This window comes from Canis lupus, chromosome 38 (genome assembly GCF_011100685.1).
Source record: "Canis lupus familiaris isolate Mischka breed German Shepherd chromosome 38, alternate assembly UU_Cfam_GSD_1.0, whole genome shotgun sequence".
Classification (NCBI taxonomy): Eukaryota; Metazoa; Chordata; class Mammalia; order Carnivora; family Canidae; genus Canis; species Canis lupus.
This window is the reverse complement of record NC_049259.1, coordinates 12,333,108-12,354,641: the sequence shown is the minus strand read 5'-3', so window position 1 is coordinate 12,354,641 and position 21,534 is coordinate 12,333,108. Positions and strand designations below refer to the sequence as shown.

The following is a 21,534-nucleotide window of genomic DNA, read 5'->3' as shown; positions in this document are numbered from 1 at the left end:
TTTCATGAAATTTTATAATCAAAGAAGACTACAAAGTATTGCTTGAATTTTTATCTCTTGCAACTTACACTAAATGAGAGTGACACAGCATCATCCTTAAGATCAAAGGCCAATGTATCAGTGTGTCATTTAGCTCTAGATATTTATTTATTTATTTATTTATTTATTTATTTATTTATTATTTATTTATTCATTTATTCATTCATTTATGATAGACATAGAGAGTGAGGAGAGGCAGAGACCCAGGCAGAGGGATAAGCAGGCTCCATCCCGGGAGCCCGACATGGGACTTGATCCTGGGATTCCAGTATCCCGCCCTGGGCCAAAGGCAGGCGCTAAACCGCTGAGCCACCCAGGGATCCTCAGCTCTTTATCTTTTAAGTTAAATTTCACAACAGAAATTTGACTGTCATTTCTCAAAATCCTTATTAATCTCACTGTTTGGACATATTTATATCTGTAAAAAATTCACACTGTTTGCTGGTAATTCATAAACTCAGACTACATTGTACTTGAAAAGATAATCATTTTCTCTGTAGTATCTTACTGATCTGTGTATAATTTAAAACTGGAACATTTTAATTTTCTTAGCTTTTCTTAGTGAAGTGTTACATGAAAATTGTGTATAATTTTCTTGTAACTATCCATGCAGTTGCATTTTATTTGCCCTCAATTTTTTAATACATTAGTAATAAATGCACCCTGGGGAAAAAATAAACTTTACAAAGTAAAAGTCATCTATAACTCTACCACCCATAGATAACCTCGGCAAATGCTCTAAGTTTATATCTTACAGATCTTTTATTATTGTTATTACAAATCTGTATCATCTCTCTCTGTCTTCTACTTTTTTTTTTTTTTTTTGGTTCTCTCTGTCTTCTTAAAGAAGTTCTATATCTGTGTCCACAGATGAATCCTCCTCTCTAAAAAATAGGATTGTACTTTAGATGTTATCTTTAACTTCGTTTTTAAATTCAAAATATATTATGATTACTCATCTATATTTATACTTAGGAATTATTTTGTTTCACATTTTTATTTATATTAAATACTCTATTGTAGAAAACTCCAAATACATAGAAAAATGTCTTATATGGATCCAACAAAAAAATGAATAAAAGATTTTTGCTTACATTTCATACTAATTTGGAGAAGATGTCTGAATATTTCACACTATCTTCTCAAAATATTATATGTTATCTAGAAACAAAAACTCTACAAAATCTTAATATATCTCGAGGAGACTTCCAAAGGATATATTTCTATATCTTATCTCTCTCTTCTTATGAATTTCCATGTCTCGTAAGTATCAATGACAATTCAAAACTTAAAAGTGAAGCTGTAAAATAATTACTCATTATATTTCTTTGAAGATTTATGACATTTCCAAGCCATTCTCTTTTGGTCATTGTATCCTTTTCCTCACAATTTAAAAAAATCCTCAAATAGTTTTAAAAAATGTACTTTTTGAATTCCCACTGGAATTATTGGGTTCAATGGAGTGTCCTGGTGTGTGTGGATAAACTGCCCTCTTATAACTAGTGTCTAAACTGGCTTTTTCTACAAACTCTGCCACCTTAGTACTATAATATATTTTAAAAAAATTCAATTTGAGTGGAAAATGATAGCTATGCTGTTTTCTTTAATTAGAGATAAAATGTTACCAATATTTCTGCAGATTTTTATTGTCCACAGAAGGGAGGCTTTTCAATAACAGCTACCTGGTAGTAAAGTCATTCAATTAGGTCAGTGGCAAATTCCTTTTTGATTTTAAATGTTAAAAAAGCCAGGATTGTATCTTTGAAGCATTGATATAGTATTCAGTGTCATCTTACTTACAAGCCTTTTTGATAATGACTTTTAGGTTAACAGTAAAGATAAAATCTTAAATGAGGTTTATTTTTTAGATCACAACCAAAAAACAGAAGTGTCTTCATAAAAATATAAAAAGAATGCTTTTGCTGGATTTACTCCACTGACTCATGTAGGCAACATCCCAAACTCAAACAGGCGGCAGTTGCTTTGTAAAAGACAAACTGCATCTGTAATCAGTATGACAGGACCACAGATTCCATATCATCACTTCCACCACCTTTTATTCAAGAAAGCATAACTTGAATAATAAAAACACCATCATCAGGTGAGCAAAGTTATCAGTAAGAAGGCTTTGAAATGAAGTGAAAAAAATAGACTTCTGGCATTGTCTTGTAGCAAAATTTTGCATTTGGCCAAAGTTTTGCAATGCGATAGACTTTTTAAAAAAAATTGGAAATGAGATTAATTGCATGGCTAATTGACCTGGGGAAGAGAACTTAATGAGCTCATTTCAAGCCAGGAACTCAGAAAGTGAGTTTTCATCTATTCTTCTATTTAACTAGTTAGAATATATCTCCCCCACAGTTAAACCTACTAGAAGAAGTGATAGTTATATGCTAATGATATCTGACGGCTCCTAGGAAATAAGTGTAGATAAGGCCTTCTCTGTAGTATAGCTACAGATGATAAAATTTACCAGAAGTGAAGTTTGGTCATTAATTACTCATAGCTCCATTATGTAGGCTACATTTTCTAAATCAGACCATGCACTGGAACATTTATGATCACAGGATCCTCTGTTAAATGTTATAGTTAGTATATCGCACAGGGGTAGTCTTATATATTGCTCGTGTCACTCAAATTTCAGATCAACACCAATGCTGGAAAAATCTCCTCTTCCTCCTTCCTCCTGCTCCTCTGTCTTGAAACTTCCGGAGTTCGAATTTGTGACATGTGCCAGGCTTTGTGTTAGGCATTATTTTAGTTTTTTTTTTTGCATTATTTTAATAATACTGCTTATCCGTAGATTATTTTGAGTCAAAAATAAGTAAGATATTGAGTTGTCTTCCTTTTAGAGATGAGGAAACTGAGATTCACAGAAGTAAGGTAGATTCAAGGACTTCCTGTCCAATGACATTTTTCATGTTGCTTAATCTCTTTAACCCTCAGTTGCTCATCTATTAATAAAGTAGTAGACCATGTTGGCTGAAGGCTTACTATGTAACACTCTGCTAAGCACTTGGTCTTCACAGCAACCTGATGAGGCAGCTGTTACTACCCCCATGTTATAAATGAGAAAAATAAGTCTTAAAGAGGTAGAATTAATTATGTGAGAGCACAGGGCTAGCAAATCAGCAGACAGAAATCAGATGTGAGATATTTATATGACCCAAAGCCTAAATAAAGGATTCAGTGACATAACCCATGTTAAACACTTCCTAGACGGCACAGCACATAGACAGTCTGCATTTCTGCATTTCATGTTACTAGTTACTAGTGGCAGCACCAGTAATTGAATTAAAATGTCTGACTTCAAGCTTATACCTAATATCTAACATTGGATTCTGTATAATTTGATTTACAAATAGTTGTTGCTGGTGAAAAATCTTAAAGAGGTCAGTTCCTCCACTTTCATTTTTTGGGGGCAAAGAGCCATAACTGATAGTATTCTGATGATTGCTACATTATCTTTCTTTCACAAAATGACTTTTGTAAGTTGTTTACTACAAATCATCTAATAACAGCCAATTCTGAAGTCTTAACATAAACCTTCCTCTTTATTCATTGTTCCCATTGTGCCCCTCTCTACATTTTCTGAAGAATGACTACTTTGGATATTCATGTTATAGTCACGTGAACTTTCAGTTAACAGCTCAGCAATTGTCTATTAAGCTTCTACTGTGTAAATGACAGAGAGTGCAAAAGTCAATAGCTTGCAATTCCTGGAAGATACATGTAAATCAACCAATAATTTTGGTTCAAAGTGATAGGCCCATGGTCAGGGTTTTGGGTGCTGTGGGAGAAGAGAAAAGGAGCAGCTATCCCAGCCCAAAGGGCAGGAAATGGTTTTGAGGAGAATCTTCATCGCTCCAAAAAAATATGATACAGGTTTTAAAAAATTGGCCAAAATGGAAAAGTGCATTCGTTACCAATTATTGGAATGCAGAACTACCAATGGGAAAATCATGTTTCCATTCTCATTTTCCTCTCTTTGTCTTTTGTTTTCTTTGTCCACAGCTAAGAAAAACTATATGCTTTCCACTAAAAATTTTGCAATACCATAAAATAATGACATATCGGACAAATTTGTATATATTTTTTCTTTCTGACATTAAAAATATTAAGGGTGGAAATTGTTCAATTACAAACTAGTAGAGGAAAATAAATACCAGCAAACAATGGTTTTGATTCTAGTTTGTCCCAATAATGATTATGAAATATGTCAAATTGTTCTGAAATAGTGAATGTTTATTGCATAAATAGTAAAAGAAATAAACTTTGTTGTCCAAAATATCCGAATAGTTTTTAACTTTCTTAAAAAAAAAAAAAACAAATTGCAAAGGATCATTATTATGAATAGATAGAATTTTTTTAAGATTTTATTTATTTATTCATGAGAGACACAGAGAGAGAGAGAGAGAGAGGCAGAGACACAGGCAGAGGGAGAAGCAGACACCATGCAGGGTGCCCGACATGGGACTCAATCCTGGGTCTCCAGGACCATGTCCCAGGCTGAAGGCAGGCACCAAACTGCTGAGCCACCCGGGCTACCCAATACATAGACTTTTTGAGACTACATGGTTTGATTCTCCTAATTCATAACTTGAATATGTAACTCTGAGAAAAATTGGGCACTTTCAGAAGTCACATTAAACATTTTATAGCAAAAAATGAGGGAGCAAGAAAAATAATTTAGAAAATTTGTTTTGTATATGTACAATATTTTTTTTTAAAGATTTTATTTAGTTATTCATGATAGTCACACACACACACAGGAGAGAGAGAGAGAGAGGCAGAGACACAGGCAGAGGGAGAAGCAGGCTCCATGCAGGGAGCCCGGCGTGGGATTCGATCCCGGGTCTCCAGGATCGCGCCCTGGGCCAAAGGCAGGCGCCAAACCGCTGCGCCACCCAGGGATCCCTGTGTACAATATTTTTAAAAAGATTTCATTTATTTATTTTAGAGACAGAGAATGTAAGCAGTGGGAGGGATAGAGGGAGAAGGAGAGAATCTCAAGCTGACTGTGCTTAGCATAGATTCCCAATGTGGGGCTCAATCTCACCACCCTGAGATCATGACCTATGCCAAAATCAAGAGTCAGACACTTAACTGACTAAGCCACCCAGGTGCTCCTTTTACTTTAAATCTTATCTTAAATTAATCATACTTTATATGAAATATAACTTGACAGACTATAGTAGGTTTTTGGGTGTGTACAAAATAAGAATTTTCTTTCTGATCATTCAGATATTAAAATTAACTTGATAAGTTGAAGTACATACTGATTCTGCATTAAAATGTTAAGGTTTTATTTATTTAAATTTCTTTAGAAAAACATAGGAAAATCTAATTTATGAATATAAATGTAAAAATCCTGAATAATTTCAGCCATTATTTACCATTAATGATGTTGAGTTTATTCTAAGCATGCAAGCATAGATTCTAATTAACTTATTAACCTATGACAATTTGTCATTCAATAGGTTAAATGTTTAAATCAGGACCTTTAATAAGATTGGCAAATTATTTAATATTTTTTTTATATAAAAGCATCTTGTTATTTTGGAATTCATATTTTTTCTTTTGTTTTTTTTTTTGTTTTTTTTGAAATTTTTTTTTAATTTATTTTTTATTGGTGTTCAATTTACTAACATACAGAATAACCCCCAGTGCCCGTCACCCATTCACTCCCACCCCCTGCCCTCCTCCCCTTCTACCACCCCTAGTTCGTTTCCCAGAGTTAGCAGTCTTTACGTTCTGTCTCCCTTTCTGATATTTCCCACACATTTCTTCTCCCTTCCCTTATATTCCCTTTCACTATTATTTATATTCCCCAAATGAATGAGAACATATAATGTTTGTCCTTCTCCGACTGACTTACTTCACTCAGCATAATACCCTCCAGTTCCATCCACGTTGAAGCAAATGGTGGGTATTTGTCATTTCTAATAGCTGAGTAATATTCCATTGTATACATAAACCACATCTTCTTTATCCATTCATCTTTCGTTGGACACCGAGGCTCCTTCCACAGTTTGGCTATCGTGGCCATTGCTGCTAGAAACATCGGGGTGCAGGTGTCCAGGTGTTTCATTGCATTTGTATCTTTGGGGTAAATCCCCAACAGTGCAATTGCTGGGTCGTAGGGCAGGTCTATTTTTAACTCTTTGAGGAACCTCCACACAGTTTTCCAGAGTGGCTGCACCAGTTCACATTCCCACCAACAGTGCAAGAGGGTTCCCTTTTCTCCACATCCTCTCCAACATTTGTTGTTTCCTGCCTTGTTAATTTTCCCCATTCTCACTGGTGTGAGGTAGTATCTCATTGTGGTTTTGATTTGTATTTCCCTGATGGCAAGTGATGAAGAGCATTTTCTCATATGCATGTTGGCCATGTCTATGTCTTCCTCTGTGAGATTTCTGTTCATGTCTTTTGCCCATTTCATGATTGGATTGTTTGTTTCTTTGGTGTTGAGTTTAAGAAGTTCTTTATAGATCTTGGAAACTAGCCCTTTATCTGATACGTCATTTGCAAATATCTTCTCCCATTCTGTAGGTTGTCTTTGAGTTTTGTTGACTGTATCCTTTGCTGTGCAAAAGCTTCTTATCTTGATGAAGTCCCAATAGTTCATTTTTGCTTTTGTTTCTTTTGCCTTCGTGGATGTATCTTGCAAGAAGTTACTATGGCCGAGTTCAAAACGGGTGTTGCCTGTGTTCTTCTCTAGGATTTTGATGGAATCTTGTCTCACATTTAGATCTTTCATCCATTTTGAGTTTATCTTTGTGTCTGGTGCAAGAGAGTGGTCTAGTTTCATTCTTCTGCATGTGGATGTCCAATTTTCCCAGCACCATTTATTGAAGAGACTGTCTTTCTTCCAATGGATAGTCTTTCCTCCTTTATCGAATATTAGTTGCCCATAAAGTTCAGGGTCCACTTCTGGGTTCTCTATTCTGTTCCACTGATCTATGTGTCTGTTTTTGTGCCAGTACCACACTGTCTTGATGACCACAGCTTTGTAGTACAACCTGAAATCTGGCATCGTGATGCTCCCAGATATGGTTTTCTTTTTTAAAATTCCCCTGGCTATTCGGGGTCTTTTCTGATTCCACACAAATCTTAAAATAATTTGTTCTAACTCTCTGAAGAAAGTCCATGGTATTTTGATAGGGAATTCATATTTTTTCTTTTGAATGATAATTTACTCAAGATAAATAGTCAACATCATTAGACAGGTTGTAACTTTAAAGACATTTCCATTAAATTCAAAAAGAATATAAATATGCTATCATCATGATTATGTGATATATATTACCTGTTTTGCTAAAAATTTTGGCCTGTAAAGTAGAAGTGAAGTAGAAGAAAATAGTAAAATATAAATATATATATTAAAATCTATGAACTAAGTCCTCATTATTTGATTGGCAAAAAGAAAAATGTACTTAGTATATAATAAGATATTTAAAATAAATAAGAAAAAAATATGCAAAGTACAAATGAAATTTTCTCAGAAAAGATTATATTTAACCAAGAACCAGATGAAAAACATTTAGCTTTATTAGTAACCAAAGACATACATACTAAAACAGTGATTAATATTTTTCTTAAAATCATGAAGGGATAATAATAGTTTTAAGTTGAACAGAATATAAAATGAACATTCTCAGGTATTCTGGTAGTGGGACTATAGATGAATTTAATTTTTCCAGAAGAAATTTGGCCATATATTTTTTAAAGATTTTATTTATTTATTCATGAGAAACACAGAGAGAGAGAGAGAAGGCAGAGAGAAAAGCAGGCTCCATGCAGGGAGCCTGTCATGGGACTCCATCCTGGGTCTCCAGGATCACACCCTGCCTGGGCTTAAGGTGGCACTAAACTGCTAAGCCACCAGGGCTGCCCAATTCGGCCATATTTAATAAAAACCTTTAAAAATATTTACTTTGCACAATTCCAATATACATGGATTTCAGTTACTATAGATAGATAATACCATGGTTCAACAAAATGGTTCAAATATTCTTATTATGGTATATTAATTGTGAGCAATTGCATAAAGTACAAATTTAGCTGCTGGCTCTTCAGTCTACAAATTACTGCAGAAACAATGAATGCATATTGTGATCAGTGACTCATTGTGACTCTTCTCTCAAAGTCAATTGGGGATTGGTCAGTGCACATCCATTCAAAGAAGCTTATGTTGTGCTGCTTCCTAGTCTGTCCGTAATAAACCCATGTGACGTTTCAGAAACATAAATTAAAAAAAAAAAAAAGGAATTGAATATTTCTTTCTTCACAGCAGAAATGGCTGTCCAGTGCAGCCATTTGAAAAATTTTATAAATGCAGCTGGAGCCACTCAACAAAGGATAACTTAAAAATGAGGACAGTGGTTATGAGGAATAGAATAAAGATGACAGTGAAAGCACAAATATTGAAATGATGGAAGTCCAAACTTCCATACTTACAAAACAATATAACCATTCACCAAGGCCTAGGCAGGATGCTTGCTCAGAATGGAAAGTTATAGGATAAGAAAACAAGCAAGATTCCAGCTACTCATTTTTTTTACAAAGAAATGCAACAATTTAATACTCAAAGTTTCAAATGTTAACTTAAAGCCTACTAAATGCTAGTCTGTTATAATTTTTATTTCCTTTCATATTTATAACTGACAGTAAGAACATTTTTATAGTTTTACCTTCACTTTTTCCTTCTTTGATGTTTTCCTTTCTTTTTGCTGATCCAAGTTTCTGATCTATGTAGTATTTTCCTTCTTTCTAAAGAACTTTTAACACCTCTTGCAAGAAAATTTTACTGGCAACAAATTTCAATTCTTGTTTGAGAAAGTTTTTATTTCTACTTCACTTTTGAAGGATAATATTGCAGGGTACAGGATTCTAGGTTGGTGGCTTTCTTCTCTCAACACTTAAGTATTTTGCTCTGATCTCCTCTTACTTGCATGGATCTGAGGAGAAGTTAGATATAATTCTTACCATTGTTCTTCCACAGGTTAGGTGCTTTTAAAACACTGGCTTCTTTCGGGATTTTTCCTTTATTTTTATTTTCTGTAGTTTGAAAATTACGGGCCCGGGATATAAATTTTGGTATTTATCCAACTTGGTATTCTCTAAGCTTCCTGAATCTGTGGTTTGGTGTTCAACATTAAACTGGAGAAATTTTCAGTCATTATTTCAAATATTTATTCCATTCCTTTCTTTCTTCTTGTTATTCCTATTGTGTGTATAACTTCTAGTTGTCCCACTGTCGGATTGTCTGTTTTGTTTTTTCAGTTTTTGTTCTCTTTGCTTTTCAGTTTTTGAGGATTCTATTGATGTATCATCTACCTCAGAAATTCATTCTTCAGCTGAGTGGAATCTGTTAATAGGCTCATCAAAGGTGTTCTTCATTTCTGTGTGATCTCTGACATTTCTTTTTCTTTTTTTCTTAGAATTTCCATCTATCTGCTTACATTGCCCATTCATTATTCTTGCATGCTGTCTACTTTATCCACTAAAGCCATTGGCATTTTATTTTATTTTTTAAGATTTTATTTATTTATTCATGAGAGACACAGAGAGTGAGGCAGAGACACAGGCAGAAAGAGAAGCAGGCTCCTCGTGGGGAGCCCAATGTGGGACCTGATCCCAGGACTCTGAGATCACACCCTGAGCCAAAGGCAGATGCTAAGCCACTGAGCCACCTGAGCATACCAAAGCCATTGGCACTTTAGACATAGGTATTTTAAAGTCCTGGCCCTAAAAATGCCAACATTCTTTACATATCTGATTCTGATGCTTGCTCTTTCTTTTTGAATTGTGCAGGTTTTTGTTGTTATTGTTGTTCTTTTTTGTTTTCTTCTCTTTGTTTTTTGGTTTTTGGGGATTTTTTTTTTTTTTGCCTTTAGTGTTCCTTGTAATTTTTTCTTCATAGATAGATGATGCACCTGGTAAGAAAAAAAAAAAAAAAAAGAACTGCTATATACAGGCCTTTAGCAATGTGGTGAAGTGGGGTGGAAGCACACTATAGTCCAACGATTAGGTCTTAGTCTTTTAGTGAGCTTTGCTTCTAGACTGTGAACTTCACATGTGCTTCTCTGTCTCTCCTACCCATAGGTGGAAAAAGATGACTAGAGTGGGCTGGGGTTAGGTATTTCCCTTCCCTAAGTTAGTTAGGCTCTGATAATACCCCAGCAGGTTAGGCTCTGGTTCACTAATTTCTCCTGAGGGCAGATATTATTAAGAAGAACAGTGAGCACTGATTATTTCAAAATGGTTTCCTCTTTCTACCAGAAGCACTAAGAAATTTTCTCCTGATATTTGCAGTAAGAACCTGGCCCAACTCCTGGAAGTAAATCTCACAAAATATTGGGAGCCCCCATTATAACTAGGTCCCTTTGGAGTCTTCAATTTTCAGACTCATTCCTACCAAACCTCCAGCAATTTGTTAGTACAGTTAAATTTTGTCCTCCCCAGAATTGGTTCCCATGGAAGCTTCTGCTTGTGAGTTGTTGCTTCTGTCACTGAGACTCTCTGTTATCCGTCAATCTGTCCTTCCAATCTTGGGGACTGTTTGTCCTATTTTTATTCCTTTAGAGATCCAAGGAGAGTTATAGATCTTTCATTCTATTCAGTTTTTTACTTGTTAGGATAGAGTTGGTGACCCCAAGCTCTTTATTGTGGAACCCCAAACTGGAAGCCAAGTTTTAATATTTTGACAAAAAATAAAGGTTATGGCAAAATCATAACTTTTCCCATTGGTTATTAAGATAGTTTTGTGGGGGATCCCTGGGTGGCTCAGCGGTTCAGCGCCTGCCTTTAGCTCAGGGTGTGATCCTGGAGTCCTGGGATCGGGTCCCACGTCGGGCTCCCGGCATGGAGCCTGCTTCTCCCTCCTCCTGTGTCTGTGTCTCTGCCTCTCTCTCTCTCTTTCTCTCTCTATCATAAATAAATAAATAAATAAATCTTTAAAAAAAAAGATTGTTTTGTGGTTTCAGCTCGCATGGGCACTTACCATTTAAATATTACCTGCCTATAAAATGCTTACTTCTGATTTATAAAACATTTTTTCAAAAACGATAGTTGCTGGCTGTTAACTCTTTGATATTAGTTTTATATCTAATGAAATGCCTGTTACAGAAAGAAAAAAAAATCACAGCTTTATATTTCTTTATTGTTCTGTTCCTTTATTGTTTCAGTGTGATCATTGCTTGCCTCTTTATAATGATAAGCCTTTCCAACAAGGTGACCAAGTTAATGCCTTCAATTGTAAACCCTGTCAATGCAACAACCATTCCAGGAGCTGCCATTACAACATCTCAGTGGACCCATTTCCATTTGAGCACCACAGAGGAGGTGGAGGGGTCTGTGAGGATTGTGAGCATAACACAACAGGTAACTAGCCAATCATAGATAACAAATAACCAAGGCTGATTTGGCCTTTGAAGCCCATGTGTTTTATCCAATGCATGTCATTTTAAATTATGTTATTGCTATCTTATGTAAGAAAGTGTTTTGATACTGCACTATATGATTTCATTTACATAGAATTTCAGAAACAGAATAAATGAGCTAAGGAAAAAAGAGAAAAACCAAGAAGTGGACTCTTAACTATAGAGAATAACCTGATGGTGATCAGAGGGGAGGTAGGTTGGGGGCATAGTGAAATAGGTGATGGAGATGAAGGAGCACACTTGTGAGGAGCACCCGGTGTTGTAGGGAAGTGTTGAATCACTCTATTGTACACCTGAAACTAATAGTAGTATGTTAGCTAACTGGAATTTAAATAAAAACCTAAAAATGATACTGTTAGGTTAGAAAACAAAAACTTGTTCATTAAACTTTCATAAATCCAAATAATCAGGTAGTTTTCAGAAATAACACTCTAATCTTCAACTATAGCTTTTCAGGAAAGTTCTATTTTTAAAAATATATGGGATTTGATTAAACTATATTTTGAAAAACTCAAGAATTGTTAATTTGAGTATGTATAGTATATTAAGTTTCCTGTGTGACCTTGATCCTCCATTACATCTGGATTTTTGTGTAGTGATGTTTATGTTTATTCAGATTTGTCATGGATCCTGGTAATCTGGGACCGCTCTTTTAAAAAAAAATGCTAATTAAATACAAGATGGGGATGCCTGAGTGACTCAGTTGGTTAAGTGGCTGCTTTCAGCTCCAGTCATGATCTCAGGTTCCTGGGATGGAGCCCATATAAGGCTTTCTGCTCTGCAGGGAGTCTACTTCTCCCTCTTCCTCTGTTTCTCACTGCCCTGGTTGCTCATACTCTCTCTCTGTTTCTCAAATAAATTAAAAAAAAAACATAAAATAAAACAAATGCACAAGATTATTATCAAAGTCTTATTCTAAAAGCATACATTATTTTGACTCTTCATCGAAAATTACTGTTTTCTGAAGGGCTGGTATATTAAAAGCAGAACTAGGCATCGTCTCAATTTTAAAATATAATGGCCCAAGTCTGATGGGTTTGAAAGTGTACCACTCTGAAGCTTTAATGGATTTATTAGATAATTATTTTTTGAAGATTTTATTTATTTATTTGAGAGATAGAGTGTGGGAGCACAAGCAGGGAGAGGGGCAGAGTGAAGAAGTGAGAGGGAAGGAAATTAGAGCAGTAGTGACAGAAGTCTCTAGTAAGAAAAACAGATGTGCAATGGCCTAGAGGAGAGAGAAACATGGCACCCTGAAGGAGTTGATGGGAAGACAAATGGAAGATTGTATGAGAAGATGCTAAGAAGTAATGCAGTGGCCAGATCTAGAAGGCTCTATGAACCATGATAAAGGGTTTGGCTTCTATCCTCAGGTTAATAAATGCCACTTGAAGGTATTTTATAAGAATATATAAGTTCTATGTTTTTGAAAGACACATCTGGTTATAATAAAGTGGAGAATAGACTGGACAGGGCCAAATGTGGTTTGGGATACTATGGTTCCATTTAAGAAATAATGCTGGAGTAATTTAAGGTGGTGTGGATAGAGAGAAGTGGATCCAAGAGGTAGGTGGAATGAAAAGTGGCAGCATTTTCTGGTAAAGAGTAGGGTGTAGGTAAGGGAAAAAAAGAGTCAAGACTCCATCCTAACATCCCAATTTGAGCAACAGGGTTAATGTTGGTGCCAGCCATTGAGAGAGTAAACACAAGAGAATCAAAGCTTAGAGAGAAGATGGCATGTTCTGTTTTGCCATTAGTGTTTCCAAGAGACAGGAAAAAATCCTGTGCAATTGGAAATAGTTCTAAAACTCTTTTCTTAAGAAAAAGCTTTTTGTGATGCATCAGAATAGATCAGTATCATCAATACACTTTAGGGGTGTCTTATGCTTGCCACAATTTGTAAGTGCATATTTATTCTTGTAATTATTTAATTAGAACTCATCTTACCCAATAGATTGTAAGATAGCTCTGTGAAAGGGGTATGATGTATATTTCACTTGCTACTGTATTCCTCAGCATTTAGCAGTGTCTGAAGCATGATTATCACTCAATAAATATTCACTGAATGATAAAAAAGAAGAAATTTCTAGATTACAGATAGAAATTTGTGAGTCATCATCATATGCAAATATAAATATTCTAGAAATATTACAAACTCACTTAATTTTTAATTAGTTCATGGTCAATATCTATCTGAATGTGTTTTTCACTTGATTAAGTTATTTCTATAGTCTTCTGATATTGAGCCAATCTCAGCAATGTTTGAACAGAGAGTTTAAGGGGGAATTGATAGTCTTGAGTTTTCTTTCAGCTTCTTTCTGTGGTCTTATATGCTACTCACATTTACTTTAGAACTCCTCTCTCCCATAGTTTGGATTTTTTTCTTATATAAAGTAGCAAGAGAAAATTTCTAAATAATAAATTGTAAACTATAGGAATGACCTCATATTTCTAACATGTCAGGATATTCTATTTAATATGAAATTTATTTGGTATATCTAAACATAATCAATTTCTATTTTGCTATTTGAAATAAAAAATAATGGCCATAAGCAGCAGAAACATTTGCTTTTAATAATGTTAACTATGGAATAATAAATTAAATTTAAAACAGTATCCTTTTTTGAAAACAAGATTTATTTTTAATAATGTTAACTATGGAATAATAAATTATACTTAAAACAGTATCCTTTTTTGAAAACAAGATTTAATTCTTGAAAAATATTTCTAATACTACATGCCTACTTGCTTCCAACTGTATAACCATCATCTCCTTCACATATAAACATTTCTCATATTTGATTTAGATTAAGTGCCTAGTCCTAGAAATAAAGAAAAGTTTTAAGTTTAGAAACAAACTCTTTCACAGTGTATGGGCCCCAACAAAGCAGAGCTTTTTAGAAGTGTGGTATTATATAACAGATGGGAGTTTAATGAAGTAAAGCACAGTTTGTAACAGGTTCATTGTTTCATATGCTCTGGATCACTAAATTGGCAGGTAGAGATGAAAGGTGCATTAAAATGGACGTCCCGAAAATTATAGAATTCCCTCAAAGGAATACAGTCTTTAATTTTGAATTATGCAGCTGATTTTAATGAATTGGAAGTCATAAAGCATAACCTTTCTCCAACACAGGAAGGAACTGTGAGCTGTGTAAGGATTACTTTTTCCGGCCAGTTGGTGCAGATCCTTCTGCCGTGGATGTTTGCAAACCCTGTGATTGTGATAAAGTGGGCACTAGGAACGGTGACTTCCTCTGTGATAAGGTAGGTTTTCAATACTGAAGGTAAAGAATTGCCCGCCTTCAGAAACTAATTTGGGAGATGTTCTACGAGTGAAATTGAGGTCCATATATCAAGAGACCCTCTATGTGTGTGTTTGCTTTTCTAAGAGATGGTTGCTTTGGAAGTGTTCTTTTGCAACTTTTAATGTGAAGTGTAAGGCAATGTACCTGGTCCTTTGCATGTAAGAAAGGCTCATTCTGTTTTTAATTTTAAATTTGTCGAAAATACTGAGAGGGAAGTGATTTCAGGTAAACTAGGAAGTGAATTGAGTCTACGTCTTAGCATTATTGGTGAATTAATAAAAATGATTCTCCTCCCAAATTCCATAGAAGATAGTATACAAAGGTCACTTACATTTAGATCCAAATGGAAATTAAAATAGTAGCCCTACTTCTAAATTTCTTATTCCAGCCTTCTCTCTTAACAGTACAATGGGTTTTTATAATTTTATACATTTTTATTACTGACTTTTCAAATGTTGGTGTTTGACCTACATGAACCCAGTTCTAACTGACCTGGGCCTATATAGCATAGCCTACTTCGAGTCAGAAAAAGCAACTCTGTATCTAAATGTGTTATCTTCAGCTGGAGCTTTTTACCTGTTCTGATAATACTAATACGTAAAAATATATAAAGGGCATATTTACTTTAAAGAATCAATTCAGTGATTGTATTAATTTTTAATAATTACATATTCCCTTATAAATAATTGAGAATGCACTAGCTAGAAACGTAATCCCACAATCTAGTTCAAGAAAAAAAATAAGTTATAGCATGAAGATAACTAAGTTCAGGGCAAAATATATTGGTCTTATAACCTTCAGCATACATTCAAATCTGCTTTAACAAATAAAAGCCAAGTATAAAGTTGGCCAAAATAACGATTTGAAGAACTTCAGAGTGAGTTAATAAAAGAACATTATATATTTTTTTGGAAAGCTTAAGAGTAGAAAAATAACTAACAGATACTTTCTAAAAATTTTATTTTTTTATATTAAGGAACTAGTTTTTGAGAAAGTCATATTACAATTTTGCACATTTTGATCTGTAAAGACTGTCTTTACACATCTCCTCTTTACAAATCTGCCAAGAATATTCAGCATGGATATTTTTTGCTTGATACTCAAATCTCAGCCCAAAGATTGATATATCTTTTAAGATGTCGTCACTGCTCACACAGTTATAAACATATTCAAATTACTTTCTTTTACATTATTCCATATTACTTACATTAAACCATTTATGGAATTAATTTACTTTTTTGTCTTTTTCTGTCCAACACAAACAGAACAGTTTCAGTAATATAATGAGCACTCAATAAATATTTGTTTAAATAAATGCTGAGTGTCTGAAGTGAGATTCTGAGTACTGACCTCACAGTCAGATGATTATTTAGAATAGCTATTACAATATGAGCATTATATAAAATTTTCACTTAAATAATTTTTTTCCCTGAAAATTCAGGGTCAAGTAGCTTTGGTGTATACTACTGAAAAAAACTATGAACTAAAGTTCTACCTCCTGAGTCTCATTTACATGTCTGCTTCTAAAAAATATTCACTTCAAGTATAATAATATACCTATGGCAGACATAAAAATAATGTAAATTTTATACTATGCAAAAATTAACCAAAAGAAAGCAAGACTGACTATATCAATATCAGATAATGTGGAGTACAGACAAATAAAATTTCCAGCAACACAGAGAGATATTATGGATGATAAAAGGACCACTTAAGCAAGAAGACATAGAAATTCTAAATGTGTATGTACTAACTAGTAGAACTGCAATATATGTGAAGAAAAACTGAGAACTGAGAGGATAAAAATTTTAAAAAGTCAACATCTCCCTCTCAAAATTGATAGGAAAAAGAAAATTATCAAGAATATAGAATTCAACAATGTCTTCAACCAACAAGATCTCACATCTAGTGAACAGTTCACACAACAACAGCAGAATAAATATATAATACACATATAGAAGATATCCTGGGATATAAGGCAAGCTTCAATAAATTTAAAATAACTGAAATCATACAGAATATGTTCTTTGACACAATGGAATCAAAATAGAAATCAAACACAGGGAAACAAAAAATATCTCCAATCACTTGGAAACTAAACAACACACTTATAAATTATTCATGGGCCAAAGAGGAAGTCTCAAAGGAAATTAAAAAGACAGTGAACTGAATAGAGATAAAATATAAAATATTAAAATTTGTAGTTGCAGGTAAAGCAGTGATACAAGGGAATTTTATACCATTCAGTGCTTGCTTTCTAAAAGAGAAAGTCTCAAGTCAATAATCTGAACTTCTACTTCAGGAAATAAGAAAAAGAAGAGTGAAATAATCTCTAAGCAAACAGAATAAATGATATCATAAAGCTAGAGCAGAAATCAATAAAATTTAAACAAAAACAATGGAGAAAATCAATGAAGAAATGGAAAGATAAATGAAATTTACAAGCATCTTCTAAGACTGACAATAAAAGAGAAAACACAGATTACTAATAGAAATGAAACAAGAAGTATTGCTGCAGACCTTGCAGATATTACAGTATAATAAGGAAATAACTATCAACAACTCTGCACACATATATTTTACAACTTTGGTGAAATAGAGCACATTCTCAAGAAGTATAAATTGCCTATTCACCCAACATGAAATCAATAATTTGAATAGCCCTACAATTATTAAGGAATTTGAATTCATAATTTAAAATTTACAAAAAAACCCTCCAAACCCAGGTGGTTTCACTATAAAATTCTACCAAACATTTAGAGTAATTAACATGAGATATATATATGTGTGTGTGTGTGTGTATATATGTATATATGTATATATAATGTATATATATATACATTACAGCAAAATCAAAGAAGAAAGGTGACTTCTTAACGCATTCATGAATGTATTATCCTGATATCAAAACCAGACAAAGACAGTACATAAGAAGAAAAACACAGACAAATCTCCCACATGAATAGAGATGCCAAAATGCTTAACAAACATAGCAAATGGCTATTCAGCAATATTTTAAGAAGAATTAAACATAAAGACCAAGGTTGTTGTATTCCAGGAATGCAATGCTTGTTCAATATTTCAAAATCAAGTGATACATCTTATTCACAGGCTAAAGAAAAAAAATATATATGATCATAATAATGGATGCAGATATATTTAATGAAAGTCAGTACCCATTCCTGATAAAAACTCTCAGAAACTAAGAACTTCAACTTCAAAATGAACTTCTACAAAACAGTACCTACTTGCAGCCGACATCCTCCTTATAAATGGAAAACTGCATACTTTCACCTAAGTGGGGAACAAGACAAGGTTGTCCATTTTCATTACTTGTATTCAACATAGCACTGGAAGGATTAGCCAGTACATTAAAGCAAGAAAAGGATATAAGAGGCAGTAAGGAAAAAAATAAAACTTTAACTTTGCAGATAACACAATGATCCAATAGAAAATCCTGATGAATTTACAAAAAAAACCCCAAAAACTGCTTCAGGAACTATTAAGTGAGCTCAATAAAATTGCAGGATGTAAGATCAACATACAAAAAATAAGCATATTTCTATAAGCTAGGAATTAATTTGCAGACATAAAAATAAAAATATAATACTATTTGTAATTGCTCAAAATGTACAGGATTTCTGTGCTAAATTCCAAAATATGCTGATAAAAGAAAGTAAAGAACATCTAAATAAATGGAGAGATATTCTGTGTTCCTCTGATGGAAGATTCAATACAGTTAAGGTATCAACATTTTTCAAAGTAATATACAAGTTATTATAGAAAATTCCTATCAAAATCCCAGGAAGAATTTTTTGTAGATATAGTAATAAGATGCTAAAATTTATATGGAAATATTATAAAATATAATATTTTAAAAATAATGTTCATAAATATATAGTATTTTAACTATTTTACTAATTAATATTTATATATTAAAGATAAAATATAGTATTAGCATATAAGTTTTAGTGTAGCTAAAATGATTTCAAACAGGAGAATAAAATGGGAGGAATCACTCCACCCAACTGCAAGGGTTATTGTGTAGTTATATTAATCAGAATTGTGTGGTATTGGAGTAAGGATAGACAAATAGGCCAATGTAATAGAATAGAGGAACAGATATAGTCCTACATAAATATGACTAACCAATTTTTGATGAAGATATAAAAGCAATTCAGTGGAGAAAGATAGTCTTTCAACAAATGATCCTCTAGTACTTGCATATTCACAGAAATGAACACAAAATGAATTACAGATTTAAATGTAAAATGTAAACAAATACAACTTAAAAAGAAAATTTGGGGGACATAAGACTTTTATTAAAGAGTCCTGAGATATGACACCACATATATAATCCATAAAAGAAAAATACTGATAAATTAGACCTCATCAACATTAAAATTTTTGCTCTCAGAAGAATCTCTTAAGAAAATGAAAAGGCAATAAGGAGGGAACTGAATGTATGGAGCCCTGGGTGGTATATGCAACTGATAAATCACTAAGTTCTTTCCCTGAAACTAATAATACGCTCAATGCTACCTAAATTGAATTTAAATAAAAATAAAAAAAAGAAAATGAAAGGCAAATTACAGACTGAGAGAAATTTTTTGCAAACCATATATATAAGAAAGAAACATATCTAGAATATATAATGAATTCAGCATTTAGAAAATGACAAATGTAAAACACAAGTGCTATCTAATCAGAAAAGACCTGAAGAGATATATCACTGAACAGAATATGCAGATGGCAAATAATTTTAGGAAAAAACTTCAACATTTTCCATTAGAGACATGCAAATTAAGACTACAATTAGACATCACAATGCAACTATTATGGTAACTAAATAGTGACAATTCCAAATACTGGCAAGAATAAGAAGAAATTGGATCATATATTGTTGATGGGAATATAAAGTGGTCAAGACACTCTGAAAAATAATTTGAGAGTTTCAAAAGAACAAAATAGACATTTATCATACCACCTAGCAGTTCCACTCCTGGGCATTCATTCCAGAGAAATGAATATTTATGTCTGTAAAATCCTGTACATATATTTTAATAGCAGCTTTATGTATAATAGTCAAAAAAAGGAAACAGTTAAAAAGTTTTTCAGTGGGTGAATGGGTGATCAACATGTAATACATCTATACCACAGAATACTACTCCGAAATACAAAGAAAAGAACCATTGACACACACAACTTGGATAGATCTCAAGGACATTATTCTAAATTAAAAAAAAAAGGCTGTCTCCAAAAGTGATATTCTATAGGATTCCATTTATGTAGTATTATCAAACAAAATTATAGGGATGGACAGATTAGCTGTTCCCAGAAGTTAGGGATGGTGAGGGAAAGGAGATGGACGTGAGTATAAGTGAATATCACAGGGAAGATCACTGTGGTGTTTGAACAGTTCTGCATTTTGATTGTGATGGTAGTTATACAAACATACACATGTGATAAAATGGCATAGAACCATACAGACACATTATACAAATGTCAAATTCATGGTTTTGGTAGTGTACTATAATTGTGTAAATGTAATCATTGGGGGAAAGTTAGCAAAGAGTATGTTACTTTTCTATACTATTTTTGCAGCTTCCTGTGCGCTTAAAATTATTTCAAAATAAAATTATATATATAAAAGAAAGACACAGATACAAAAAAAATAATCACATTGACATCATCAGGAACTAACATAGCTTGAAGACAATGGATAATTACCTTAAAAATTCCAAGGGAAGACATATTGAAGGAAAATTCAATATGCACTTCTAATCAAACTATCACTTCAGTATTAGGTTAAACTCTCATTTTGTATTGATAGATGGTCAGTATGTTACTCATTAAATCCATATTAAAATATTTAATATACAAAATGAAAAAATACAAAACAAAGAATAACATGAAAAAAGAAATGATAGATAATTATGATCTAAATAAATGAAAGTAAAATATATTGTAAAATAATCTAGTGGTCTTTATGGTCTTGAATCATGCTTTAAGTAAATATTTGAGGATCTAACTATTTTTTAAATCAATTTTTTTGTTTTGTGATAAATAATATTTTTATGCCAAAATGGCAGTCAATTTTGTTTATATTGGGTATAAAGCTCAACCCATAGACAAAAAATAGAAGACAGAATGGCTATGAAATGAAAAAAAATACTATAAAATTGAATTTCTGTAGATGGAGAGATATAAATTTGGGGTTGATGAATTAAGAAGGAGAAATAGAAGAAACTTAACATGTATGTATGTCTCTATCTTTCAAGTAGAAAGTCAATTTATTATTTTTAGGTATGTTATTTAGAGTTCCAAAAAATAGCCAGTAAGAACTAAAAATAGTAATACAACCAAAAAACTTCAGTGAAAAACTGGGTACTTTCCTCCTAAGATCAATAACAAGACAACAGTGTCCCCTATTATCACTTCTATTCAACATTGTACTGCAAGTTCTAACCAGGAAACTTAGGCAAGAAAATGAAATAAAAGCCATCCAGATTAAAAAGGAAGAAATAAAACTACCACTGTTTACATGTAACATTATCTTGTAGGCAAAAAATTCCAAGGAATCCGTTAAAAAGCTATCGGAACTAATAAACAGCAAGGTTCTGCAAGGTTGCAGAATACAATATTAATATACAAAAATCAGTGGTATTTCAATGGACTTGCAATGAACAGCCTTGAAATTAAGAACACAACTTCATTTAAATAGCATCAAAAGAATAAAATAC

General features: G+C 33.1%; 1 protein-coding gene across 1 annotated transcript in view; it reads left to right on the top strand.

Annotated features, from left to right (window-relative positions):
- The window catches only part of USH2A (usherin), a 702,892-nt gene that overhangs the window by 87,688 nt on the left and 593,670 nt on the right, over window positions 1-21,534 (top strand). Inside the window, 2 exon segments of the mRNA XM_038586435.1 lie at window positions 11,229-11,424; window positions 14,620-14,750. Of these exon segments, the coding sequence (XP_038442363.1) occupies window positions 11,229-11,424; window positions 14,620-14,750 (327 nt within the window).